General features: G+C 36.0%; 5 protein-coding genes and 1 pseudogene across 6 annotated transcripts; 4 read left to right on the forward strand and 2 right to left on the reverse strand.

Moving 5' to 3' along the window:
• The first annotated feature begins 4,283 nt into the window (after positions 1-4,283).
• LOC9299240 (probable serine/threonine-protein kinase PBL24) lies at positions 4,284-6,304 on the forward strand. Its single transcript, XM_021021052.1, has 5 exons — positions 4,284-4,645; positions 4,718-4,908; positions 5,028-5,217; positions 5,380-5,771; positions 5,957-6,304. Exons 1-5 carry the CDS (start codon positions 4,552-4,554, stop codon positions 6,269-6,271), a joined length of 1,182 nt encoding a protein of 393 aa, XP_020876711.1. The 5' UTR covers positions 4,284-4,551; the 3' UTR covers positions 6,272-6,304.
• A 7,603-nt stretch (positions 6,305-13,907) lies between these two features.
• Positions 13,908-14,974, forward strand: LOC9299242 (NADPH-dependent aldehyde reductase-like protein, chloroplastic). The gene has a single exon (XM_021021183.1). The coding sequence runs from the start codon at positions 14,072-14,074 to the stop codon at positions 14,861-14,863; it is 792 nt and encodes a 263-aa protein (XP_020876842.1). The 5' UTR covers positions 13,908-14,071; the 3' UTR covers positions 14,864-14,974.
• Positions 14,975-16,019: 1,045 nt separating this feature from the next.
• On the forward strand, positions 16,020-18,042 carry LOC9299243 (60S ribosomal protein L13a-3). Its single transcript, XM_002863121.2, has 4 exons — positions 16,020-16,330; positions 17,251-17,367; positions 17,448-17,535; positions 17,699-18,042. Exons 1-4 carry the CDS (start codon positions 16,059-16,061, stop codon positions 17,840-17,842), a joined length of 621 nt encoding a protein of 206 aa, XP_002863167.1. The 5' UTR covers positions 16,020-16,058; the 3' UTR covers positions 17,843-18,042.
• LOC9299244 (myosin-binding protein 3) lies at positions 17,987-19,514 on the reverse strand. The gene is made up of 2 exons (XM_021020465.1): positions 19,444-19,514; positions 17,987-19,134 (listed from the first exon to the last, which is right to left on the reverse strand). Exon 2 carries the CDS (start codon positions 19,006-19,008, stop codon positions 18,136-18,138), a length of 873 nt encoding a protein of 290 aa, XP_020876124.1. The 5' UTR covers positions 19,009-19,134; positions 19,444-19,514; the 3' UTR covers positions 17,987-18,135.
• Positions 19,515-21,716: 2,202 nt separating this feature from the next.
• Positions 21,717-24,098, forward strand: LOC9299343. Of its 2 annotated transcripts, none has more exons than XR_002331037.1 (10): positions 21,717-21,953; positions 22,216-22,521; positions 22,604-22,676; positions 22,794-22,906; positions 23,017-23,101; positions 23,186-23,258; positions 23,337-23,392; positions 23,479-23,531; positions 23,626-23,691; positions 23,778-23,806. XR_002331037.1 is itself a non-coding variant. In XM_002863122.2 (10 exons), the coding sequence occupies exons 1-10, from the start codon at positions 21,835-21,837 to the stop codon at positions 23,862-23,864; spliced, it is 1,044 nt and encodes a 347-aa protein (XP_002863168.2). In that variant the 5' UTR covers positions 21,718-21,834; the 3' UTR covers positions 23,865-24,098. The 2 variants fall into 2 exon arrangements, 1 of the variants encoding a protein (XP_002863168.2); XM_002863122.2 differs by having other exon boundaries at positions 21,718-21,953; positions 23,466-23,531; positions 23,778-24,098.
• A 560-nt stretch (positions 24,099-24,658) lies between these two features.
• LOC9299245 lies at positions 24,659-26,774 on the reverse strand (annotated as a pseudogene).
• Positions 26,775-27,424: the final 650 nt, after the last annotated feature.

Below are 27,424 nucleotides of genomic sequence, written 5' to 3' on the forward strand. Positions count from 1 at the left end.
TGGAAAAGTTATTATGCACAGTTGTTTGGTAGATTTAGTTTCCTTGGTTAATAAAGTTTTTCGGTAAGTTGTTCTGCAAAGTTTTCTCATAAATTTAGTTTCACATAGTTATTATATAGATCTTAAGTATAGTTATTTGTTAAAGTTATAAGGTAAAGTTATTATGTAGAGTCACTTTCGTAAAGTTATTATATTGACTTTTATTATATTGACTTTGTTTGATAGAGTGTTTGTGTAGAATATTAAACTAATAAAAATTTTCTTCTTCAATAATATTTTTACATAAACATGGTACATACAATTGTAGTTTTAGGTGATTGGATGTTGAAGAACGTATGGCACTTTACAGTTTCGCTCGTTAATGAGTTTTATTTGCTACGAATGGAGAATCGTAAAGTTCAGATCGTTGATGAATTATTTGCTATTTGTGGTGAAATTAGCTAGAGATCATGTTGATCTTGGTGATCATGATGAGAAAAGTTTCCTTTGGCTTCTTTGAACCAGAAAGTCAGTCCTCGTATAATCCTCTTGGAATGTGGAATCAACCATGACCATGGGCGGAGGCAGTGTATTATTATGGGGGTCAGTTGACCCCTATGAATTTTGAAAATTCTAATACATTTTATTAAGAGTAATTATAATGACCCCAATGCATTATAGTTTTTGACCCCATATCAAACTAATTTAACTACATGAAATAAAAATTGTCATTAAAACAACAAAAGAGCCAAATAAGTTTGGTTCATTAGAATTTTAAACCAAATTCTAATGTAATAAAATTAAAAATCCTTGACTTATTTAAAATAAAGTTCAACTAATGATCTAATATTATAATTATTTATAAAAAAAAACCCACAATTTTTTTTTGCTTTTGTTAATCTTTGTGGACCATAACAAAAAATTTTAAATATTAATTTGATTGATTTTCATATTTTTTTTTTCCTTAAGTATAGATTATTTCTAGACAAAACTAATAGTAAATTTTATATAATATATTATAAACTAATAGTAAATTTTATATAATATATTATTTTCTATTAATAAGTCTCTCCTTCCTTATATTTGTCTTTTTTAGATTTTTAGAATTGTTTTATATAAGATATATACGTATAATTTCCTTATTACTTTTTTATAAACAAATATTTTTTTTGGTTTTACACGTTGATAAATATGACATGTGTGTATAGTTTCCTTATATATTTTTTAAATAAATAAAAGGAAATTTTTGTTGAACACGTGTCAAAATCTGAGATCGATAAATTTGACACGTGGCACGATCCTATGAGTTACTAACTTTGAAAACCATACATTGTATAATAAGATTTGGAAAAATAAAAAATGTTAAAATCTGTTATTATAACATATAAAATAATATCATTTGAAAATTAAGATGCTTATATGGAAACAGAAAAGTGTAAATTAAAAAAAAATTACATGTGCGAAAAAAGAATAAGTTTTGTATGAATAGGATTTCAAACGACTAATCACGATTAGTCATCTCAGTAATTAGCATATTTAGATTCTAATAGTTTAACGTATGTTTTTTAATCTAGCAAAATTTTAATATTAAAGTTTTTCAAACAAAAATAAAAGATATTATCACTTAGTGCCAGCTAAACAAAATATTTTTCTAGAAAACATATTGAAAATTAAGATTTTGTTATGCAAGACAATGTAATAAAAACATAAAACAAAAAAGTTTTTTGGCAAACACCAAATAAATAAAAATCAATATTTTAATAACTATCGTTAATATTATATGATTTTCATCAAAATATATAAAATAAATACACATGTACCAGAAATGTTAAGATGTATTACTCTATAACTGATTGATTAATAGCAAAAGTATTTCCTAATAGAAAAGAGAAACATAAGTATGCGTAAACGTATGGTAGTTTAATTTCTAATATTTGTCAAAATATTTTTATTAATTGTTTTACTAATAGAAAAATCATTACAAAATACAACAAGTAAGATAAATAAAACGTCATATTTTTTTTGGTAAGGAATAGGAGACTATGTCTCCCTTTTATTAAGAAAAAATAAAAACAAGTTACAAACGAATACGTCTTGGGCGCGTAGACCCAATCACGTTACCACTGAGAAGTGATTCAACATCATTCGGAACAACATCAAAAAAATGAAAACCAAGAGGCAAAGAGAACGCATGGTTCGCTAACCCATCAGTAAGACGGTTAGCTTTCCTATACACATGCGAAATACGGACTATCCAGTCCCTCGATATATAAAAAGCCATGGCACAAGCGTACCAGGAACGACAGCGGATGCATCTCACTCACCCCTGTCTTCAGAAATCCGACTACTAGCTGCGAGTCCACTTCCAGCTCCAACCGTGTGATTTGTTTCTCCCAAGCTATATATAAACCGTAGTACACTCCCCATAATTCCGCCAATGGTGCCGTACAACGACCTATATTGAGAGAAAAACCACCACACCAATCTCCATTCCCATCTCTCAGCACTCTTCCCGCCGTGGCTAAGCCCGGATTCCCGTGAGAGGCACCGTCTGTATTAAGCTTAATAATATTTTTGCATTACTAATGCCAATATCTAGCTATTTAAATGATTACTAAGCCTAAAATTATATTAAAACAATTGATAGAAAAATAAGAATAAATCTGAGAATTAATATAAAAATCGTACTGGCACCGTAAGACAAGATGATTCTAGTCCTTTCTCATCAAGGAATAGATTGTTAGGTTCTTTCTCATCCAGACTCCTAGCACTTACAGAACTCACCTGCTCACTAAGCTTTTCTTCTCCTTTTATTACATGTTTCAGTATGTCTTACATGTATCATACTTTTGGTTTTCAAGAGGTTAAAAGCATCTAAGACGCGGCTTATGGAGCCTTGATCATATTTTTCCCGTGGCCTCACAAAGAGAACTCTCTGTTGATGAATGGTTGGCAATCCTCCAGCCAGGCTTTTCCAAAGCCATATGGTCTTTGACACAAAATCCAGTTTTGGTGAAGACCTTCCGGTAGTCGGTTGGGCTGAAAGAATGTTGTAACCCTTTTGTACCAGTTCTGATAATCCATCCACAAAACCATCACCTCCCAAAACGAGGAGAATATTAGGTAGCGTGCGGATCTCATGAATCCACATTACCAACCTCACTAGGATTTTTTTTTATCACTATTCTCCTTTAACACTTTTCCTTTCCGCTTGAGGGGCTTGACGTAATCTTTTTCGATGCCGGTCAACTCCAGAATCTCTTGGACATTAGGTTTAAGGTTGGCAAAGCTTCCGACAGTGACAATGGACACTTGTCAAAAGTAGTTCGCTTTGTCTAGCTAAAGCCTAATGTTACGGCTCAAAAAGCAAGGATCCACGTCTTTAGGGATAGAAACGTTCTCTGTATCCCAAAGCATTGTTGTTTTGGAACCCTGCAAAAGAAGAGATTAGATGGAGAAAAAAGTTTCACGATGATATAAGTCATCGCTTGGGAAAGATGCTACATAAGAAGTGTTAAATAAGGTATAGGTAAAAGAAACTCATGAAGCTAAAGAACAAGTTTCAGATTAATTGCTAATTCAAGGGCGGTTATTAATTCTAAGCTCAGTGTACATGAGTTGAATTAATTAAAAGCTTAGTGTTATTGCAGGTATAAGACAATAGTGGGATGTAACTAGTGTAAATGTGATGCAAAATTTGAAAGAAGGACTAGATTTTGAACTCACGCTACGGGTGAGTTTAATTTATATATTTTGGTGAAATATTCCGATTAATGATAGTTGTCAAAATATTTTGTTCATATGTTGGTATTGGTAATATAAGATGGATTCAATATAAAAAAAAAAAAATTTAATCTTCCAAATTTTCAAATTTCTGTTGAAGCTAAAATTTTATTTCAAAAATAAAATGCATAAAATATTGACTAAAACATCAGTTGGAATTTAGAAAACCTAGTAATTCATAAAAATGATTCCCTATTTTCACTTTTCAAGCAGATATAATTTACATCAAATATTTAAACCCAAAATTATTCCTATTTGCGATCTGAACAACTAAAGCCCAGTTTTGGTAAACTGGATTGAATTATTATTTATAGGCATCTGTTAGATATCTTTTAGCGATCTATTACACTTAATTAAGCAAAATAAGAAACCATATAGATAACAAGAAAATTCTAAAAGAAGTCAACATTAGGATATTATTGGAAAACGTTAGCAAAGATTCTTTGTTCTATTAATTTCCTCAACGCTAAGCTGTTTAATGGTCGTTTTATAACCAAAAAAAAAACAACAACAAACCTTCTCACATCTCATCATGAAGTTGTCTTTTTCGTTCTTGTTTCATCGTAAAAACATCTTCCCTTTCCTAAGAAACATCTGATTTTAACAACGAAACATAATCAACTATTAAAGTCTGGATAAATAATTAAAAACAGGGTTTTGTAGGATCTCTATCATACTTTTATGCTTTTCTTGTCAAACTCATCAAGAAAATTTTCAAAATTTCATTTTAAAGTAACAAGAGAGATCCTACAAATCTAAGTTTTAGCTTAGATTTTGGATTTTGTAGAAATGAGTTGTTTCTTGGGTCCAACTACGAACAACAAAAGTAGAGAAAATGAAGGCTCATCTTTGGCTGCTCCTTATCAACAACAAAACCTAGCTTGTAAGCTCTCTAGTCGTAATAAAACTCCGGGAAATCGTCTTTTTTGTTAACAATTTCAAAAAATTTTAATAGGGAATGATCGGAAGCAGATAACAACATGGGAAGCGGTGGGAATGAACAAAGAATCACCGAAAAATATCGAGGCAAAGAGTTTCAAATTTCGTGAATTAGCTACCGCGACAAACAGTTTCAGGCAAGAGTTCTTGATTGGAGAAGGAGGGTTTGGGAGGGTTTACAAGGGAAAGATGGAGAAGACAGGACAGGTAAAAAGAAAGTAATAAAAAGAGAGAGAGAGAGAGAGAGTTGCTTTATTAATCAATGGCTTTTGTCTCAAGAAACCAGAGACAAGACTCTTATTTGTTTGTTGAAATTATGACTTTAGGTGGTGGCTGTGAAGCAACTTGACCGTAATGGATTACAAGGGAATAGAGAGTTTCTGGTAGAGATCTTCAGGTTGAGTCTTCTTCATCATCCCAATCTTGCCAATCTCATTGGATATTGCCTTGATGGAGACCAGAGACTTCTTGTTTACGAGTTCATGCCTCTTGGTTCCCTAGAAGACCATCTCCTAGGTATATTTTTCACAATCCCTTAAACCAGTTTCTTTTGTTCACTTTTAGTTATAAATCAAAATGGACTGAGCCAGATAGTTTAATTTCACTCAAAACTCAAAACTATAAATTTTTATAGGAATTTAGAATTTTGTACTATCAATAATTATTTGATTGAACTAGATGTTGGAGCGGGACAACAACCACTGGATTGGAACTCTCGGATAAGGATTGCCTTAGGAGCCGCAAAAGGGCTTGAGTATCTCCACGAGAAGGCAAACCCTCCAGTGATATATCGAGATTTCAAATCGTCAAATATATTGCTTAACGGAGATTTGGATGCAAAACTATCAGATTTCGGTTTGGCAAAACTTGGTTCGGTTGGGGACACACAAAATGTATCTTCCCGAGTAGTGGAAACTTACGGTTATTGCGCTCCTGAGTATCATAAAACCGGTCAGTTGACGGTTAAATCTGATGTATATAGTTTTGGAGTTGTGCTGTTAGAACTCATAACCGGTAAGCGAGTTATCGATACAACGAGACCAAGTCATGAACAAAATTTGGTTACTTGGGTAAGTACTCTCTTTAAATTTTAAATACATATTCATTTTTATCAACATGTAGGAGTATTCAAACTGTTAGTTGAAGTTAAAGCTTTCATATTCCGCATGTACCAACAACACTTATTCAAACCTAACCGCAAAATCCTTTCATGCTTATAATTCATTTATTTTAACCATCTACAATTATGGTTTAGGCACAACCGATTTTCAGAGAACCAAATAGATTCCCAGAGCTAGCGGACCCACTTCTTCGAGGCGAGTTCCCGGAAAAAAGTTTGAACCAAGCTGTAGCAGTAGCGGCAATGTGTCTGCAAGAAGAACCAATAGTGCGACCATTAATCAGTGATGTCGTCACCACCTTAAGTTTTATGAGTACAAACACCGGTTCACCTTCCGGTATAACCGATAACGCCCTGAACCTTTTTCAACCTTTATCTTCTAAGACAGTGGAGGACCAGGACGTGCTTCAATGTGAGTCAGTTCCAAGAGATGTGTACTCGTTACTATAACAAATTTTTACCAAACGTTTACAAAATTAATATACGTTTTTTCACAGCTGTATTTTCTCTATTTAATGTTGTATAGTTAACATTTTCACAAAGAAATTGCAAAATTGAATGTTTTTTAACAAATGACTTGGCTCCTCTACAGTTTTGGCCGCTCAATAGAAAATTGTTCTCTTTAATAGGAACGTTTTTATAGACAGTGCTATATATGGACAGGGAAATGAACCATAAAACAAAATGACATTCTCCTAATGTGATCATAGCTGTTTTAGCCAGCCATTGAATTAGCATAATCATAACTTGTTATTCTGTTCGTTTGTTGATAGATGGGTATTAAGGCCTACTTTATTTCATTTGACGATTAGGTTCTATATGAATAATTACTTGAAAAATTAGGCATTACCATAATCTGTATATAAAAAAAATGAGAGATGATATATATATATATATATATATGACATACAAAGGAGCATGCTTTAGTTTTTCATATATGAAATTCTTTTTCATTTTTTTTTCTTTTACGATCTAAATCAGAGAAATCATGAAGAAAAATACATGAATCCAAATATGAATCAAAACTATAAAAGCAAACATGTACTTCAACCTGAACCCTAACCCAATCGGATTTCAAAGAAAAACGATGTCACTGTACAATCTTCCAACATCATAAAAGTTTATAACAGTTATCTCGCAACTTTTTAAGTGCAGTCGAAATTTGAAAAATGTGCCTACAATATGAAGATGGGGTTGATTGTATTGGATTTGATTTTTCCGAATTATCTTCAGTCAGCAATACATTTTAGCGAAAGTATCTATTGAGATATATTCTATATCTCTAGTATATATTTATTTCCTTAAACATAAACATTGTATATAGTTTGCTTTGTCCCCAAGTTTAGGGCTTCTCTCGATCTCTTTGTATATATATATATGTGGCCGCTTGGTCTATGGAATGATAAGAAAACATTCACGTCTTCTTAATTTGTCATGGTATCAGAGCACGAAACAATTCTCTTCTGATTTTATTTTTCGATCATTCTTTGACCTTAATCAATCTTGTTCTCTCTTGGCTTGATTCTCTTTTCACGGCTGCCTCTGTTTTTCATTCACGAAAACAGAGCCGTCACTAATCTTTGATCTCTTCCTTACGATCTACTCTTCCTTCCTGCGATGGCACTTGCAAATCAGACTGCACCACCAACACACAAAACGATCTCGCCTTTTGATCTCACATCCAATGATAATCCGGGTGCAGTGATTTCATCCCCGTTGCTTAATGGTTCGAATTATGATGAATGGGCCATTAATTTTCGTATGGCGCTGAGTTCTCGCAAGAAGTTTGGCTTTATTGATGGGAGTATTGCTAAACCTGCGGAGACTGATGCAACTTTCGCAGATTGGACAGCCAATAATCATCTCTTGGTGGGCTGGATCAAGCAAACGATCGAGCCGAAGATACGCTCTTCTCTGTCCACACGGGAAGTAGCAAAAGAATTATGGGATATCATAAAGAAAAGGTTTTCTATCAAGAGTGGAGCACGTCTACAACAACTTCGAAATTCTCTTGCCATGTGTAAGCAAAACGGGACTTCTGTTGATGATTATTTTGGTCGATTGACCAAAATATGGGATGGTATCTAAGAATGTATGAATTCCAAACAGTGTACTTGTGGCAAATGTGAGTGTGATCTCAACACTTCACGTGACAAGGAACGGGAGCTGCTGCGAGTTCACGACTTCCTCTCCGGGCTTGATGATTCCATTCACGGAGTTATCCGGTCTCAGATTTGCGCTGTATCTCCTCTTCCAGACCTTGATACTGTGTATCAAACTATTGTGCAGAATGAAACAATCCGGTCTTCTGCAAATACGGAGCCCTCGATGATGAGCTTTGCATCACAACTCTCACGACAAGCCAGCCCTGTCTTGCCACAACCACCATCTCGGCCTAGTGGATCTACATCGGTAAACTCTACACGCCCGTTCAATCGTGATCCTTCTCGTCAATGTACCGGGTGTGGTAGGTTGGGTCATGATGCGAGCTCTTGTTTCAAAGTGATTGGGTATCCAGAATGGTGGGGAGACCGTCCACGCTACCGTAATGATTCTCGTGGTCGTGGCCGTGGTACTCCGCCGCGGGTCAACAGCACCCAAATTGTGGTAGCCAACACCGCTGCTCTTCCGTCGGGTACTCCTCTTACTGATGCTGATCGCCAAGGTTTAAGCAACCTTACCGATGATCAATGGAAAGTGGTTCAACGTCTGGTGGCTACTTCTAAGATCAACGATTCATTGAGTGGTAAGATCGTTGATGTTCTATGGGTTTTAGACACAGGTGCAACGCACCATATGACTGGGCGTATTGATCTTATGACGGATATTCAGAATATTTTTCAGGTGTCAGTTAAATTACCGAATGGTTCTAATGCTCTTTCTTCTCGCAAAGGAGCTATCCTACTGAATTTGCAATTAACATTGCATAATGTTTTTCATGTTGATGGTTTTGATACAAATTTAATTTCTCTTGGTCAGTTGGTAACCGAGAATTTTTTGGTGGGACAATTGACTGATCGTCTCTTGATATTACAGGACCGCGGAACGAGGACGCTGACTGGAATTGGTGAACGAGAGGGAGAGGGACTGTACCACTTCCGCGGAGTTGAGCCTCTGATTTCGTCGAAGACAAGTGTTCAAGTTGATTCTGTTTTATGGCACAATCGATTGGGTCATCCATATTCTCGGGCTTTTGGCATGATTCCGGGTGTTAGTGGTTTATCTAGTAGGAATAGTGAGCTTTTAATTTCTCAGTGTGATGTGTGTTTTCGAGCAAAACAAACTCGACAATCTTTTCCCGACAGTTCAAATAATGCTATTGGAGTTTTTGATTTAATACATTGTGACTTATGGGGTCCTTATCGTACAACATCATTCTGTGGCTCACGGTATTTCTTGACCATCGTTGATGATCACTCTCGGGCTATATGGATATATCTCTTGAAAGACAAAGCTTCTGTTGCTCGTCATCTTCAAGAGTTTCTTGCCTTGGTCGAACGACAATTTTCTCGCAAAGTCAAGGTCATTCGTAGTGACAATGGTACTGAATTTTTGTGCCTTTCTAAATTCTTTCATGAGAATGGTATTCTTCACGAGACGTCTTGTGTTTACACACCTCAACAGAATGGTAGGGTTGAACGCAAGCATCGACATATTTTGAATGTTGCAAGGGCATTGCGGTTTCAAGCTCATCTTCCTATCCAATATTGGGGCGAATGTGTCAAGACCGCAGTATATCTTATTAATCGGACTCCGTCTTTCGTACTTCATGGGACAACTCCTTACGAGAAGCTTTATGGACGTCAGCCTTCGTTTAATCATTTGCGGGTATTTGGTTGCTTGGCCTATGCTCATACTCGTGACAATGGAGGTGATAAGTTTGCTGCTCGTAGTCGCAAATGTGTTTTTCTCGGGTATCCTTCTGGCAAGAAAGGATGGAATCTCTATGATCTTGATCGGGAAATAATATTTACGTCTCGAGATGTTGTTTTTTGTGAAACTACATTTCCGTGTGCTTCCAAGAGTTCCGACCAACCTTCTACTTCGTCGATGGATCCTCCTTTGCTCATTTCTCACGATGATAGTTCAGAATTCTCATCAGATGATGACAGAGCGATCGATCCCGATCAAGATCGTTCGATCCCGGAACTTGAACCAAGACCTGTTGCTGACCGATCGATTGATCCCGGTTCAGATCGATCGATCCCTGAACCGGCACCAATCCCAGATGCTGACGAATCGATCGCTCCAACTCCCGATCGATCGATCCCTGCGACTCCTGATCCCGATTCCGTTGTGGTAAGATCAGTCGACTCTGTTCCTGATCCTTCTGTTGCTCAACCTGTAGCTCCTACTATTCAAGCTACTAGACACAGTGAACGCCCTAATAATCCTCCGGTTCGTTTGCAAGACTACATTGTTGGTACAGTCTCCATCGCAAGTCCCTCTTCTTCCTCTTCCCCTATTCCTCAGCTGTCCTCAGGTTCTCTCTATCCCATCTCTGATTATATATCGTTTGATAAATTTTCTCCTAATCATCGCAGTTTTTTGGCTTCCATTACTTCTAATTTTGAACCACGATCTTTCAAAGAAGCAATGGAAGATGAACGATGGAAAGGAGCGATGGGTTCTGAGATTACGGCTCTTGAGCGTAACCATACTTGGGATCTTGTGGAGTTACCGCCTAATAAGAAGGCTCTTGGTAATCGTTGGGTCTTTACGATTAAATATCGATCTGACGGTACGATTGAAAGGTTTAAGGCGCGTCTGGTTGCTTTGGGAAACCATCAAAAAGAAGGCATTGACTACACTGATACATTTTCTCCTGTGGCTAAGATGAAGACGGTCCGTGTGTTTTTGGATTTTGCGGTTAAGAAAAATCATGAGGTACATCAAATGGATGTTCATAATGCCTTTCTTCATGGGGATCTACATGAAGAGGTCTATATGAAACTGCCACAAGGTTTTTCGTCACCTAATGAGACTCGGGTGTGTCGTCTCCGGAAATCGCTTTATGGCTTGAAGCAAGCTCCGCGTTGTTGGTTCGCCAAGCTTGCTGATTCTCTGCTTAAGTATGGCTTCTCTCAGACTCGTTCGGACTACTCCTTGTTTGTTTATAATAAACGCGGCATTTCTCTCCGGATTTTGGTGTATGTGGATGACTTGATTATTTCGGGAAACTCACCTTCTGCTATCCAGGAATTTAAAGACTACTCTTCTACTTGCTTTTATATGAAAGATCTCGGCTTTCTTAAATACTTTCTTGGCTTAGAGGTAGCTCGTAGTCCTGCTGGAATTTACTTGTGTCAGCGTAAGTATGCTTCCGACATTGTGACTGAAGTGGGTCTTCTTGGATGTAAACCGGCTGGTTCTCCTTTGGATCAAAACCAGCGTCTTGCTCTTGCTACTGGTCCGGTTCTTGCCAATCCAAGTCGTTATCGTCGTTTGGTGGGACGGCTTATTTATCTTGCTGCAACTCGTCCGGACCTTGCTTATGCCGTGCATCTCTTATCGCAATTTATGCAATCTCCTAAGGAAGATCATTGGTTTGCTGCGCTCAAAGTGGTTCGGTATCTCAAAGGTACACTTGGTCAAGGTATACTTTTGCGAGCTGAATCTTCATTTCATTTAACTGGTTGGTGTGATTCCGACTGGGCTGGTGATCCTCTCCGTCGCCGCTCCACTACGGGTTGGATAGTTCAGCTTGGCTCCTCCCCAATCTCTTGGAAGACTAAGAAGCAAGATACTGCGTCTTTATCGTCGGCCGAAGCTGAGTATAGGGCGATGAATGCTATCACGAAGGAGTTAATGTTTTTGAAGAATTTGTTATTCGAACTTGGAGTTGATCACACCGGTCCAATGACTCTTTGTTGTGATAGTAAACCGGCGATTCATATTAGTACCAACCCGGTGTTCCATGAGCGTACGAAACATATCGAGTTGGATTGTCATTTTGTCCGTGATCAAATTGTAGCTGGTGTGGTTAAACCTTTTCATGTCTCTACCGAAGATCAGTTGGCAGACATTCTCACTAAGGCGTTGGGATGCAAGGAATTTGATAAGTTTCTTCTCAAGTTGGGCATTTGTGACCTCCATGCTCCAACTTGAGGGGGGGGGGGGTATTGAGATATATTCTATATCTCTAGTATATATTTATTTCCTTAAACATAAACATTGTATATAGTTTGCTTTGTCCCCAAGTTTAGGGCTTCTCTCGATCTCTTTGTATATATATATGTGGCCGCTTGGTCTATGGAATGATAAGAAAACATTCACGTCTTCTTAATTTGTCAGTATCACATTTCGACCATAAAATTATGTTATCTTGTCATCATTCACTCAGTCCTACATAATATATAATATGAAAATTGAAATAATTAATAAATTTGTTTGGTCACTAGTAGTCGATATACTTGTCATCAAATGTATACGGGTTTAAGGTTCAAAACTTGACCCTTCTTCAACCTTAAACACACAACAATCTTAAAAACTGATTTGAAGATCTAGAAGAACTAGAAGATGCTAATGATGATGATGATACTAATTTTGTCAACGAAGTTCATGATATAGGATATGCCACCAGGAATAACGCATTGATGACTCTCCTTCGTCTTGAGATCACTGTGAAATGTATGAAAACGCTCGTGGCTGCGCTTCAGACAGCTTGGGTCCTCCTCAGAGCAGCCGTGGAGGAGAATAACCACGATATGATGGTGGGACAAACTGGAGTCTCAGAGAGGTTGTTGGCAGAGATCCCTTGTGCCTAAAGGATACAAGAACACACAAGTATGTCAATTTTCCTAAATTTTTATTTGAAAACTTTAGATGCTACGATAAATATTTAAAAAACGAATATTTAAAGGTATCAAACACTAGCAAACGATGATTTAAAAAATATAACATGCATGGTTCATCAATGTTGAATAAAAAAATATCATAACATCGTCAATCCACATGTTTAAAGATTGATTTTGATATGTAGATATTTTTTTATTTTCCTTTTTGGATCCGTTTCAATTTATCATCTCTTTGCTCTCTCGTGTAAATTTTTAATTTGTAAAAAAGAATTTATTTTGTTGCATGGATTGTTGTACAAGGAACAAAAAACAATACAGAAATATAAATTAATTAGATTTTTTTATGTATATGACATAATATGAATTTTTTAAAACGAATACAAATTATTCAATTTATGAAGAAAAAATTGTAACAGATCAAAATTCAGACTTGAGTAATATTTAAAAAAAAAAAATTTAACTTGCATGGTTCATCAATGTTTAAAGGTATCAACGCTGGCAAGCGAATTTCTAAAGGCACCTCCGACAATACCGGTTTAAAACAGACGAATTACGAATTAATCTGAGAATTCAGTTAAACCGGGGAATCCCGGTTACACTTGTTAATGGGCTGAAGAAGGAGATCGCCAGGCGAGCTCCACTCAAAGACGGGAGATCGCCTGCAACCGACTTCCTCATTTAAGAAAAAGAAGACTTTTCCAAAGAATCAAGGAGAATCCCGAAAAGAAAGGAAGATCGAAGGTTAAAGTCTTGAAGATTTAGAAGATTAACATATCTAAAAACCGCCCTAATTTGTCTAAATAGAGGGGTTTGTCCTCTATTCAAAGGATCCACAACTTTATGCAAAAACCCTAATTGTTCTTAAGCAAAAACCCTAATTTTGTCTCTAAGCAATAAAATTCATCATTCTTCTCGAGTCTTTGATCATTAACAGCAAGAGAGTTAATTGAATTTGTTTTCCCCTTTAGACAAATTCATTGTGTGATTTTCAGAATCAACATTTATCATTGTGGTTTATCGTTGACACCAATGTTTACAAAACAAACGTAACCTATATGGTTTTGTTCCCATAGTAAGGTTTCATTGAGGAGTAAGGTGTTAATGTAACCTATATGGCCTCAGTTGTCTTTTTTATTCTCAAAGTAAAATTGGAACCAACCTTTAGGACGTGAACATATTTGAGTAGATAATTTGAGAAATTATTGTAGTATTAGTAACATATAAGCTTAGGTAATAATGGTCACAGTTTATCACACACGTCACTGCTTACGAATGAAAAAACAAGTCTCAAAATAAGACCGTTGACTCGCCAGCCACGTGGATGTATCTCAAGTGATAAAGACTAAACTGTCCCTCTTGATCCAACAACGCCACCATTATCTATGTATGTCTATAAATGTGGTCCTCGTTTCTTCATGTTTTAATCAAAAATTTAGGGAAAAAAAAAAGATAAATGGAGAAGAATCTAAGAAGCTCATCGTCTCTCCCTTTGGCCGGGCGTGTAGCTATAGTGACTGGAGCCACGAGAGGCATGGGCCGTGAAATCGCGATTCACCTTCACTCTCTTGGCGCAAGAGTCACCATCAATTATGTCTCGAGCTCATCAAAAGCTGAACTCTTGGTGCAAGAACTAAACGACTCATCTCAACCAAAGTCAGCGATCGCAGTTAGAGCAGATGTATCAGACCCGGACGAAATCAACAACTTGTTTGATCAAACAGAACAAGAGTTCGGATCTAAAGTTCACATCGTCGTGAATTGTGCAGGTGTTTTGGATCCAAAGTATCCATCTTTATCCGAGACCACACTAGAAGATTTCGACAAAACATTCACAATAAACACAAGAGGGTCTTTCTTGTGCTGCAAGGAAGCAGCTAAAAGGGTTATGAGAGGAGGTGGTGGAAGAATCATTATGATGTCTACATCAATGGTTGGTGGTCTTGCCCCGGGTTATGGAGTTTACGCAGCATCCAAGGCCGCCGTGGAGACAATGGTGAAAGTGTTGGCGAAGGAGCTAAAGGGAAGCCGAATAACCGCGAATTGCGTAGCGCCAGGACCGGTTGCGACGGAGATGTTTTATGCCGGAAAGAGTGATGAAATGGTGAAGATGCTTGCAGGGGCTTGTCCTATGGGGAGGATCGGTGAGTCAAAGGATATTACCGAGATTGTAGGGTTTTTAGCCGGTGATGGTGGGGAATGGATCAATGGTCAAGTTATTAGAGCTAATGGAGGCTTTGTTGTGTAAGAAATAAAGAACTGACAATGGAATTTGATGTTGTCTTCTTCTTTTCGTGTGTTGAACTACTTTTATGTCAATGATGATGAGTTGTTAATGGAGTTAATATTTTTTGGTTTATTGGGCAAGACAATACTTAACAAAAGAAAATAATAATACTTAATTATAAAATAATACTTTCAATCAAACTTGAAAAATTTGAGTGAAAAAATAAAGAGAACCAACACTCCAAAAGCTAACTTTCTTCTGTTTTGTCTTCTCATAAGATCTTTCAACAATGTAGTCTGAAATTGTTGTGAAATTTGATGGATTCAATTAAAACATAAATCATTTATAATCAACACAAAAAAAAACATAAATCGTTCAGAGCAAATTCTCCAAAGGAACTTAAATAGGTAAATATAGTTGAGTGAGAATAGAAGGCATCCAATTATAGATTCCATCCAATTTCCTAATGAATGAATCATTAACTTTGTATTAATGTCTCTGTACAAAAGTGATTAATGGTTGAATGAGTTTCATGTTCTTTTTTCAGGTTTAGAAATGGAGTAGGACTCTGTTCTTTGTCAAACATAGCATCTTGTCGGTCTTGTTTTGGTATATATGTAACTAGTTCTCTGTTTTCGTATATATGTAACTTTCAAAGATTTAACTTTTTGCATTGCATCTTGTTTCACATTTTTGTAACAAGTTCTCTGTTTTGGTATATATGTATTGTTACCAAACAGAACCATATATTGAATGATTTGTACATCTTGTTTCAAATACTTATTCTTGTTTTAACGCAAACACTTCTTCTTGTTTTACAAAATTTAAAGTATTTATTTTTAAGAACCCCAAATGATATTCTGCCATTAGAAGAGAAAAAAGTTAAGAATTCCAAATAAAGTTCTTAACCTAGAAAAAAACAAAATTTGTACTAAAATATTGTTAAGAACCCCTCTTGGGGTTATGCCATTGGAAATGGTCTGATCCATCATTGATCATACGGTACCGATTCGGTTACGATTATTTCGGTTTTAAAATTATGATACCAACAGTTTTATCATCCCAAAACGTACATTTTGGGCTTCTTCATTTTCATGGGCCGATTTTGAGCTTATTAGGTTAATGGACCGATTTTGGGCTTAAAACCCTAGCCTTGTGTTGTGCGTTATTTATAACAAGCAACTTTTACAGAGCCGAAGGGAAGAAGAAGAAGAAGATGGTGTCTGGGTCAGGGATATGCGCGAAGCGCGTGGTCGTAGACGGGAGACACCACATGCTTGGTCGTCTGGCTTCCACAACTGCAAAGGAGCTGCTCAACGGACAGAAAGTGGTGGTTGTCCGATGTGAAGAGATTTGTCTCTCGGGAGGTTTGGTTCGACAAAAGATGAAGTACATGAGATTCCTTAGGAAACGTATGAACACTAAGCCTTCTCATGGTCCTATTCACTTTCGTGCTCCTTCCAAGATCTTCTGGCGCACTGTTCGCGGGTTCGTTCACTCAAATTTTGAAACTTGATGATTTGAATTTTCGATATTTTTTATTGTTTTAGAATTTGATATCAGTGGAGAAGCTTCTAAATTAGGTTATGAGAGTGAAAATTTGTTTTCTTTGTGTAGATTTCACTATTGACTGTCCAATTGTGAAATTGTGTTTTGTATTAGTTGTGTGGTTAATAGAAATGTAACATTTATACAAAGATAAAGTTTTGCCCTCTTAAGTTTTTGGGTTGTAGCAAAGATTGAATTGTGTGGATATTTTGATGCAATGGAAGTGCAATTTAGTTTTCTTTGTGTCTATAAGAGATATGGAAGTTCAATTGTGTAATTGTGTTAAGTTTTTAGGTGTGTAACAATGTTTGAATTGTAGATATGTTGCTCTCAAATTGTTATGATAAGTTACGATAATCGGTTTTGTAGTTGCAGTGTGAGTAATAGAAATGTAGCATTTATACAAAGATGAAGTTTTTTTTGACCTTTTTGAGTTTTGGGGTGTAGAAAGTTTGAATTTTGGATATTTTGCTGTCGAATTATTATCATAAGTGTTGATTATCGAAGCTTTTGTATTTGCTGCGTGAGTAATATGAATGTATCATTTATATAGAGCCAAAGTTTTTCCCTTTTTGAGTTTTGGGGATGTAATTGTGGATATTGGTGCTTGCAAATTGTTCTGTTTAGTTTTGAAAATCACTTTTGGATATGTACATTGAATTTAATCCTATTGAATGCAAATTTGTTTTCTTTGGTGTAGATTTAATATCTCTTATGTTTATAAAAGAATTGGCACCTCAATTGTGCAATTGTGTTTTGTATTTGCTGTGTGAGTAATAAAATGTAGTATTTTAACATAAATGGAAGTTTTTTGCTTTATTGAGTTTTGTGAAATTGAATTTTTGTTGATTTGGTCACAGTATGATTCCACACAAGACCAAGCGTGGTGCTGCTGCACTTGCTCGCTTGAAGGTTTTCGAGGGAATCCCACCTCCATATGACAAGATTAAGAGAATGGTTATTCCTGATGCTCTTAAGTAAGTTCTCTTTTGTTTTTGTGTTCTGTTTTGTTCCTATGATTTTGTAATAGTTAATGATCAGTTGATTTTGTAATCAGGGTTTTGAGACTTCAGAGTGGCCACAAGTACTGCTTATTGGGACGTCTATCGTCTGAGGTTGGCTGGAACCATTACGATACCATTAAGGTGAGTCTTTCGCACTCAACTCTGAATATCTTGCTTCATTTTTGCTTCTGCTAAACTGGTTTCTGTGTAGACATTGAGTTATGGATACCAAATCCTGCTTAATTGGAGAATTTTGTAGAATTAGGTCACTGAAATTGATGTTTGGAGTTTTTGATTGTAACAGGAACTTGAGACAAAGAGAAAGGAAAAATCACAAGTGGTGTATGAGCGTAAGAAGCAACTCAACAAGCTCAGGGCCAAGGCAGAAAAGGTTGCGGAAGAGAAGCTCGGATCACAGCTCGATGTTCTTGCCCCGGTTAAGTATTAAGAAAATCGACGTCTATCACCTCAAAGTCTTAAACCCATTTCGTTGAAGCTAGTCTTGATTTTGATTTTGCATCTGAAATTTGATTTTGTTAGTGTCAGAAAGAATTCTCTCTTTTCCATTTTCATTACTCTATTGCTCTGCAGCTTCTGCTGTATACAATTTATGTTGGTTCTTATTTCAATCAAAACAATTTTATTTCACAAAGTTAAATTGTCTATTGATATTCACAGATTACACCAAATCTACACAAACACACATTGACTAAAGCAGAGTCAACAACCAGAATTAGAAACTTATGGGAGATGAATGGAAGATGAAGTAGGTGATGATACTGAATCATGATCCTTGACTAGAAGTTGCTTCACTTCATCTTCCATTTGCGTCATCTCTTTGTGTTCTGCTACATCATCATCCTTGACCTTAGCATTACTGTTATCCTCAATGACATGAACATCATACATAATCGGTTCTCTATCCTCATCGCCTTCTCTCTTCTCGTTGAAACCATCATCTTGGGTCTCTTGATCATCATCAATGTGCTTGTAAGTCTCAAGTTCTTTCTCAAGAAAATGCTTCTCTCTCTCTCTTTTAAAAAGAATCTCCTTGAGTATATTCATCTCTTCCTCATCATAAGCAAATTTCTCATCAATCATTCTCTCATATTGCTTCCCTTCCATCTCAAGCGAAGCTTTATCCGCTTGTAACCTCAGAATCATAGCCATAGCTTCATCAGCTGCTGATGCTGAAGCTGCTCTTTCTTCCTCCAATTCAACCATTAAAGCAGCTCTAGCTACTCTCTCTTCCTCAACTGCTTCTTCCAACAACCTCACTTTATCAATCAATTCCAAGTTCTTATCTTTCTCAACCAAATTCTTCTTCTCTTCTTGATCTTCCTGATGATGCAAAACGCTTAGCCTAGTAGTAGTAGCTAGCTTCTGGACTCTGAGTATGATTCTGAATGGCCAATCAAAGAGAAGTTTTTGGATGCAGAGATCACTGTTTTGGTATCCAAGAATTCCAGAACAAGGACATGGCAAAAACAGTAGCAACTTCGATGTAATAAAGACGATAGCCGATACACATAGAAGACAATAAGCAAATGCTAATTCCATAAAAGCAACCAAAATTCCATAAAATGTCAATCTATAACTTTCCGGGTAGTCCATTTCTCTTTCTCTCTCAATCAGTAACCCTGAATCTGAATATGATTTCTCAACACACACACTCGATGAAACTAAAGTCACAAATTGCAAAAACCTCAGCCAAAAATCTAGAGATCTGTAAATAGAAACCTAAATCAAGAAAATCAAGAAAAGGGTATTAGCTCTTTTAGACTAGAATGGAGATTTCAAGAAAATAAGTAACTCTTACACAAATATTTATTCAGCCGAAACACAAAATCATAATATCCAAAACAAGATTTACCCAAAAAAAGCAAAAAAAGTTGGGGAAACGAAAGTCACTAAAGAAACCCTAACGAGAAAACTTTATACAAAGCCAAAAATAAATTGCGTAGTTCAGAAGAAAAGTCAAGAACATATATAGACAGAGAAAAAGAGGAAGAGAAGAGGATAGAGATGAAGTTGAGATCAGAGTAACACCTGAAAGTCGAAGGAGATACAAAGAGAAGGGAGCTTTTATTAGGACAGAGAATCTTGGTTGTTGTTTAATTGTTTTGTTTGTTTTTTAATTAAATAAAATGAAGAAGAAAAAAAGAGTCGGTAATAATTTTGTCGCTTAGTTCACAAGTTCTCCAGATAATCAAAATGATGGAGCCACGTGACAAAACAAATAGAGTAATAAATATTTTGATAGCTGGTATATGGCTTAATAGATTGATATTTTGAGGTGATGCTGTTTTCGCTGCTTTCTCTTTAAAATCTTTCAGAGAAAGAGAAAGCTGATGAAACTCTTTGCCGTCCGGATTTCTTCCGGCTTCTGTTGCCCGATTAGTCGGGTTTTATCGTCTGGCATCGATCGAATTCCATATCGGTGATGGCCGGCTTTAGTCCGGCATCGACCGAGTTCCATGGCGGTGATGGCCGGCTTCCTTTTTTCTTCTCCGGCGTAGTCCGGTTTTGTTATTCGGTGTTGGTGTTATCGTTTTAAGCGATTTTTCGTTTAAAGATGGCTCTTCTCCGACTCGTTTCGGTTTAGACATGCGGTTTACAACAAATTTCAAGGATAGTTGCGATTAAAGTTGAAGAAAAGAAGAATTTTCCTTCGCGTATTTTAATTTCCTTTTAGCCGTAATCTCAAATTTCGGAGCTTTGATTCATCATACAAGAAGTTTGATCGGTGAAAAACAAAGGAATCAATAGTCGAATTTCAGTTTTCGATGATAATTTACTTCACCGGAATCGGTTCCTCAGACGGCGGAAGTTGTTGTCGGGAAAGCTTTAGATTTTTCATCCAATACGTGTGTTTGTTGTTACCCCTTGTTGACACGTGTATTTGTGTGAGGACAATGATAACTTTCTTCATCCTTAAGTTATGTAACTGGGCTTTTATGGGCTGTAATGTAACAAGCATTTTATGAATAAAGTTTACACTTATGAGAAAAAAAAAAAAAAAGATTGATATTTTGAGGTTTTCTAAAAAAATATATTGTTTAATTATTTAATATTATTTTTTATTTCAGATAAGAAATTTAATTATCATTGCATTTCAATATTTATGTTTATAATATCAATTAATAGAAAAGAAAAAAACTAATCAATATGTTTGTGAAACAAAATAAAAATACTAAGACATCAATTTAAAAAAAAACAAAGGAACTATGATTTAAGAAGTAAAGCGTATTTAAATTAAATTAATAACAATTGTCAGTTTTTTAAAGAGAAATTATTCCAAATCAAGTTTTTGGGACAAGAATAGTCCCCAAAAATTTATTGGACAATAATAGTATCTTATTTTTGATTTTTTAAATTAATAAATATTTATAAATAAATACAAAAAATCACAAATTCATCGTTAATATTTCCCGTCAAAATTTTTCCGTCAATATTTCCCGCCAAAATATTTTTCGCTTCCGGAAAAAATATATCATCAAAATTAACCCGCCAAAATTTTTTTTGTCAAACTTTTCCAGTAAAAAAAATCCAAAAAATTCAGGAATGATTCCAAAAAATTTAGGAAGGATTTCACGAATCGGGAAACCCTTCCTAAATTACATGGCATCCTTCCTGAAATTCATGAATTTATGAAATCCTTCCTGAATTACATGAAATCATTCGTGAATTTCGTTGAATTCTTCCTGAATTTCCTGCAATCCTTTAGGGAATCCTTTCTTGAAATTCAAGGAATCTTTCCTGAATTTCGTGGATTTTTTTGGCGAAAAAATTTAACGGGATTTTTTTTTGCAGGAAAATGTTGAAAATTTTTTTTTGGCGAAAAAAATAAATTTTGGCGGAAAATTTCTAATTTTATTTATTTATTTATTTTAGGTAAACTATTTATTCATATTTAATATATAATTAAAGTTTACATTGCTATTTGTGGAACTTTTCAAATATAGTGCTATTTTTGGAAAAAACTTGCTTTAATGCTATTTTTGTCAATCTCCAATAATTAAAAATATTATTGTTCTAAAAAAATTAAATTATTAATAAAATTTAAATAATAATAATATAATATTAAAAATATTATTATAATATAAAATATCCTGAATCCTGATATCCAAATTTTAATTTTTTTATACTATTAGGAATTCATGATCCGGATCATGCCAGATCCGTTTTTTATTATTCAGATCCGGATCCGCCTAACCCGGATAGCGAATCGGAGCGGATCCCGAATCGAATCTTGGATCTCGGATAATTGGTATGAGGGCTAATTAGATGATGGACAATCCAATGAATCCATTAATTTTCCGAAAAATCATTTTATTTTTTGTTATTTACGGAATTTTCCAATAAAACGACAGTCTTTGAATCACAGAGAGATACAGACAAGAGTCAAAACACGGTCTTGTTGGAGCCAAAATCCCAAGTATGTTGTCTTCGATGGTGGTTCCGGTGAATGGGTTTTCCTTAAACCTTTCAAAACCTAACCTTGTTGTCTTCAACGACTCCAGAGTTTTTTATGGATCCTTCTCGCTTCCTTCTTACAGGTTTTACTTCTTGATAATTGAGTTTTGATAGAAAGAATCTGGAGCACTTCTTTTTTGTGGAATTTGATTATCTTGGATTTTGAATTATCCAATAGGTTAATCAATAGAAGCAAAGAGAAGTTGTTAGTTTGCAATCAACAATCTGAAAATATTGTGTCAATTTTGTTTACAAGTATGGCTCGTGAACATATTGGCTTGTGGGTTTGTTTCCTTTAGCTTCATTCATATGTTGTTTGATAATTTGATGTTCTTATTGTGGCAGGATCAAGGTAAGAAGCTTTCAGAGAGGAAATGTTGGAGACAATGATTCCGAAAAGTCTCGAGATAACAAAGATGACGATGAGATGCTTAAAATCGAAAACGATAGAGTTTCTGAAAAGGGAGTTCCATTCATACTAAAGTTAGGTTTGGGGTTAGGATTGGCTCTGATTATTACAGTAATTAGTGTAACCTTGAAGGGCCAAAGTTTTGAGGAGGTTAAGAGTTTGGCCAAAGTTTCATCATCTTCAGAAGGCTTTACGTTCAATGCATTTGGAAACAGATTCATGATTCCAGGAAATGCACCGGGGTTAGCCGCAAAACTACCTCTTGTTACATTCCTTATGAACCAGACTGTACACTTAAGTTGTTTCAATGTCTTCTTTTTGCAGATGGGTTTACTTTTGGTTGCTAATGGCAGCCGGGTGCGGGCTTTTTATTAGCGAAGAGGCTCTAAATATATGGGTTTGTGCTTTATGCCGGTACTTTTGTTTCATCTTCCTAATATCCTTTTCAGGTTCTGCTTCATTTTATAATCAGATTTCATTTTGATGACAGTTTACTGTGATTGTTAAAATGCAGGTTGGGATAACATTGGCTCGAATGTTAACTTTGGATGGGACGTGGCAATCCTTTGCTGAGTCTTTCTCTCGGAATGCTCCATATATAGTGTCTACTGTGTCATGGGTTTACTGGTAAAAGCTATATCTCTGGTTATAAACAACATAGCCCCAATGGTCCTTAACGGTTATCATCCAGCTTTATTCTTCTTTGTTTTTGTTGGCTCCTTGAAAATATCGAAAAGGGGAGTTTGTTTAAGCGATATGATACCGTTTTACCTTGGGAAGCTTTTCAGACAAAGTGGAGCATCAGATGATGTTTGTTCAAAGGTTATTTTCCAATTCAAATATGTGTATCCCAAAAGCTGATTGTTTTCTACATTTCGTATTGATACCAGAATTTTTTCTATAAAGCTGGGTATAGGTAAGGAGAAAGCACTGAGCATTACTCAGGCTGTCCAAAAGTACGGCAACCTCTCAGGTTTTGGTAAGTAGCAAATTGAATGCAGTGGAAAATATTTTCTAGAATGTGATGAATGACTTTATTTTGCCTATATGAATGCAGTTGAAAGATTTTCTTTGGGAATGAGGAATCCTACAGCATTCTTCGCCGGGGCTCTTGTAAGTGTGTTGCGGAGTTGATTCAATATGTAGCATACGGTTAACCAAACCTATCATACATGAATCTTTACAGGGAATATCTCCAGAATGTTTCTTTGCAGGAGTTTGTTGTGGCGGCTTGATTACTCTTCCACTTCAGGTTTATCTGCTTTTCTTTATATTTGATTCGATTCTTTGTTACAATGTGAATCTCAGGACTAACTTGAGGGTCATGATTCTAACAAATGTTTCAGCTTGTCATTGGCTTTCTCCTTAGAGAACGCCCCATGTTTGCTCTTGCAGCAGTAGCAACTGCAGTGGTAAGTAGAGTAAGAGAGAGAAAGAGAAAACTGATGTAAATTTGCTTTCTTACAAGTTTGAAGTTTTGGTTCCAATATTTGTGCAGGGAATATGGACGATCTTCCCCTATGCGGTGGCTGCATCCACGGCTTTGTTCATCTACATTCGCAGTTGCTACTCCACGAAAGATTAGCTCTTCTTGTTACTCAATATCTATACATAGAAAGATGTAAGATCATATTAAAAGATCAAATATAGTACTTAGCCAGCCAAACTAATGGCTTATATTGTACTGGAGTATTATGTACAAAGGAATATACACACTAACTTGCTAAATTGACTTTTCATAGAAAAACTGTTTTGGGTTTTGGAGATTTTGTAATGAAGATTGGTCAAGGTAAATATAATTTGAGAGAAAATTAGCTCATTAGGAGTTATTAGTTCAGAGATTAGTGAGGATTGGGTTTTCTTGATGCCTTACTTTGATTAGAGATCCAGATTTTCCCAACTTGGCTCAAGTTGTGGCCTTGTGATGAAAGGAGTAATAAAACAAGCCCCTTTTGAGGAAAACATGTGTGGATGCAAGCTCTTCTTCTGTCTCCATGAAGAAATGGTGACTTAAAGCCACCTTTTGTGGAGATTTTTTCATTTGGGTGCTAATGTAGCTGGAAAGTCTAGGCCTTTCCATATATAATCTCTTGAAATAGGTCTCGAGACTGTTGAAAATAGCAATTTGGTTGTTGTTGTGATCCAGTGATATAGGTCTGTGAAATCAAAAAGCATTTTTTTGTGAGAGTCGGGTCAATGTCGGTTAAGGTGTCTTGGATCACACCTGAAGCTGGTAAGAATCTATTTTTCATCTATTTCATACTGCGAGAATGTGAATGTGAATGTGAGATTGGGTTTGACCTGATTTTCTGAATCTGTGAAGAGACGATGAAGTTCTTCTCTAGTTATATCAAATGGGACTGATTTGAGACAAAGAGCTAGTGTCTTTTGTTTGATCTAATTATGTGCTTCTGTATGTGTATGCTTAAGTAACTCAATGGTCAACAAAATGGTACAATTGCTCTGTACTTTGTTCAGTGATCATTTGCTATGTTGCATAACTTATGTAGTAGTTGTCATGAAGTTCTCTTATAGATATTTTAACTTCTCGGTGTCCATGAAATCTAGCTGAAGGATGTTTTGGTTAGCTGATAGATCCACTTCGTTTATGGTTTTGGTATAAACCAAGCAGCATTTTCTGGATTTTCTCTGCTAATGAGCATAAATGTTTCCATGCCAAGAGGCACTTTCCATTATTCTTTGTTGCTCTCTCATGTTTCATATCTTTCTCTGCTGTAAATTGACTAACAATGTTGTGTTTTTCCTTCTTGTAAAGACCAGTGCTATGTTGCTTTCCACGACGAAGAATGGGGAGTTGCTGTTTTGGAGAAACTAAAAACTTCCCTGTTTCAAATAAGAAGCAAACCTGAGAGCAGAAGTACTGGCTAAGCATCAGAAGTTTATATTGCGATTTTAAGATTTTCGGATTACTTAAGAACTTGGTTTGGTTGCCTGAGTAACTGTCTTCTGGAGAAAATGTCGGTCCAGGAGAGTTCGGCTAGAGCACTAGAGAGGCATAATAACTCGAAAAGCTTCTTACACCAATTTAACCAAGTGGTAAGAGACTCTTATAACTACAGAGAGCATCTCTGATAAAAGGATAAAAGTTGAGGATGCCATATACCAGTGCAACCTTGCACTGAACAGCAACTCGGACAACAGGAGAGACAGAAAACCTCATGGCACGGATCGGGTGGGCTTCCACTTCCTTTTCATTCATCAAGGTAGCATTCTTGGTGATGAACTGGTCTAGCCCAACCATAGCAACTGTATTACCACACGGAACATCTTCCACTGTCTCATGTTTCTTACCCATCCAAATGACAGTCCTCTGCACACTCTTGACATATAAATCCTTCTTCTCACCAGGGACAAAGTTGGGACCCATGATCCTGACTTTCATACCAGTAGCCACCTTTCCAGAGAAGACACGACCAAAGGCAAAGAACCTGCCCTTGTCAGATCACAGTTTCTGATCGCAGTGGCATACTGATCATCAAGGGGACCCTCATACAAATTGTCAACGCGATACTTCTGTGCAGTGGTCCAGTGGAGGGTGAAGGAAGGTGAAATATCATCATTTCCAGCAGAGTAGTGCTTGCAGGGAGCCATGTCTGCATAACACGCTTCATCATAGGCTTAGCCATCAGCTCCTTCTCATCAGACTTCATCTGGACACCAAGCTTAGTCAACATCGGCCATAGCTTATCCTTTTCATCGTTCATGCAAGTGGAAATGATCTGCTTGATAGGTTCATAGCAGAACTGAATAAACCCACGCTTGCAGGTCGCAGAACCGGTAGGTTTGGTGGTCCATTTCTTTGTGACAGGGTCAAAAAAGTTCTCACCCCAAAGCCTCTCCATCATTTTCTTTTCGTCAACCCCAAACTTGGAAGCATACATCTTAGCTGTAACCTCAGATGAGAAGGACTGATGCATCACATCCCTGTAGCATAAACACAATTCCCCAAATTGTAACATGAGCAAACTACAAAAAGTGCTAAAGAAAGCATATAATTTAATAAAAACTGAGCAAATCCAAACTGTAACATTAGCAAATCTGAGGATCAAACACAAAATATGAGCATTCACCATAAATCTAAGCTCAGAAAAACCAAAACTTTACAATGCAAAAAAAAAACAAAAAATGCCAAACTAAAATTGGTTACATAAATCAATCGAATTCGTACGTACATAAATTCTCAAACCCAAACACATAAATCGACAAAAAACACTCACTCAAAACCACGTTGTTTGTCGCATCTTACACGAAGTAGAAGCTAATCGACGATAAGGGAGATAGAAAATACCGACGAGAACTTCCATGTTCTCTCTCGCAGGAGATTCCTGCTAATCCATGGGTCAAGAAACAGAAGCTTGATAGCTTCCTCGTCATGATTGATTAGATAATTGCTAAACCAAGAAAGCTACAAAAGTTGCTTCAATGAAGGTTTTGTGGGATAATCTCATTTCGCAATCGGAGGAAACGAGAAACAAGGGGACAAACACACGCGTACTTTTTTTTCTTTTGTTAAAAACTTAAAATCATCACCTAATCACGATTTGCCACGTATGCGGTTCTCTCTGGTTCCCTAAGGGCATCATTAATGGGGGATCATGTAAGGGTGTTCTTAGAGAGAATATAATGTTAAAGTAATGTAAGATCATGTATTTAGATCTTTTGTTTAGAAGTTGATTAGTGGGAGAACATGTGTAAGATCTTAAGATTTAATAATATAATAATCTAAATTAAATTAAGATTTTACAATTATTAAAACATTTAAAAGTGAAATTAGAAGTGAAAATACAATACTAAATATTTATGAAAAAAAAACATTAAAAATATAAATAACAATAAACAAACAAACATATTACTTAATAAAAGCACAAAAACATTTTATCTAATTAATACATAGTTTATTGTCCAAATTTATTCCAAATATGTTGAATCAAATCCTCTTTTAATTGGTGATGTGCTTGTCTATCACGAATTCTTGTATGCCCATCACCTAAACCTTCAAGATTTGTAGCCATATTTACTGAAAACGTAAGATCCCGAGGTATTTCGGTTTCATCTTCTTGTCGGAATTCATTTTCGTCATAGAGAGTGTATGAATCTCGCTCATCTTCAACAATCATATTATGG

This window comes from Arabidopsis lyrata (assembly GCF_000004255.2).
Source record: "Arabidopsis lyrata subsp. lyrata unplaced genomic scaffold ARALYscaffold_9, whole genome shotgun sequence".
Classification (NCBI taxonomy): domain Eukaryota; kingdom Viridiplantae; phylum Streptophyta; class Magnoliopsida; order Brassicales; family Brassicaceae; genus Arabidopsis; species Arabidopsis lyrata.

Bases quoted from the DNA above. Each gene is read 5' to 3' on its own strand.
- LOC9299343 (XM_002863122.2), top strand. From the start codon at position 21,835: ATGTTGTCTTCGATGGTGGTTCCGGTGAATGGGTTTTCCTTAAACCTT. The intron at 23,393-23,465 runs GTAAGTGTGTTG...GAATCTTTACAG, and splicing joins CATTCTTCGCCGGGGCTCTT to GGAATATCTCCAGAATGTTT. The intron at 23,532-23,625 runs GTTTATCTGCTT...CAAATGTTTCAG, and splicing joins TGATTACTCTTCCACTTCAG to CTTGTCATTGGCTTTCTCCT.
- LOC9299242 (XM_021021183.1), top strand. From the start codon at position 14,072: ATGGAGAAGAATCTAAGAAGCTCATCGTCTCTCCCTTTGGCCGGGCGT.
- LOC9299240 (XM_021021052.1), top strand. From the start codon at position 4,552: ATGAGTTGTTTCTTGGGTCCAACTACGAACAACAAAAGTAGAGAAAAT. The intron at 4,646-4,717 runs GTAAGCTCTCTA...AAATTTTAATAG, and splicing joins TCAACAACAAAACCTAGCTT to GGAATGATCGGAAGCAGATA. The intron at 5,218-5,379 runs GTATATTTTTCA...TGATTGAACTAG, and splicing joins CCTAGAAGACCATCTCCTAG to ATGTTGGAGCGGGACAACAA.
- LOC9299244 (XM_021020465.1), bottom strand. From the start codon at position 19,008: ATGGACTACCCGGAAAGTTATAGATTGACATTTTATGGAATTTTGGTT.
- LOC9299243 (XM_002863121.2), top strand. From the start codon at position 16,059: ATGGTGTCTGGGTCAGGGATATGCGCGAAGCGCGTGGTCGTAGACGGG. The intron at 17,368-17,447 runs GTAAGTTCTCTT...TTTTGTAATCAG, and splicing joins GTTATTCCTGATGCTCTTAA to GGTTTTGAGACTTCAGAGTG. The intron at 17,536-17,698 runs GTGAGTCTTTCG...TGATTGTAACAG, and splicing joins ACCATTACGATACCATTAAG to GAACTTGAGACAAAGAGAAA.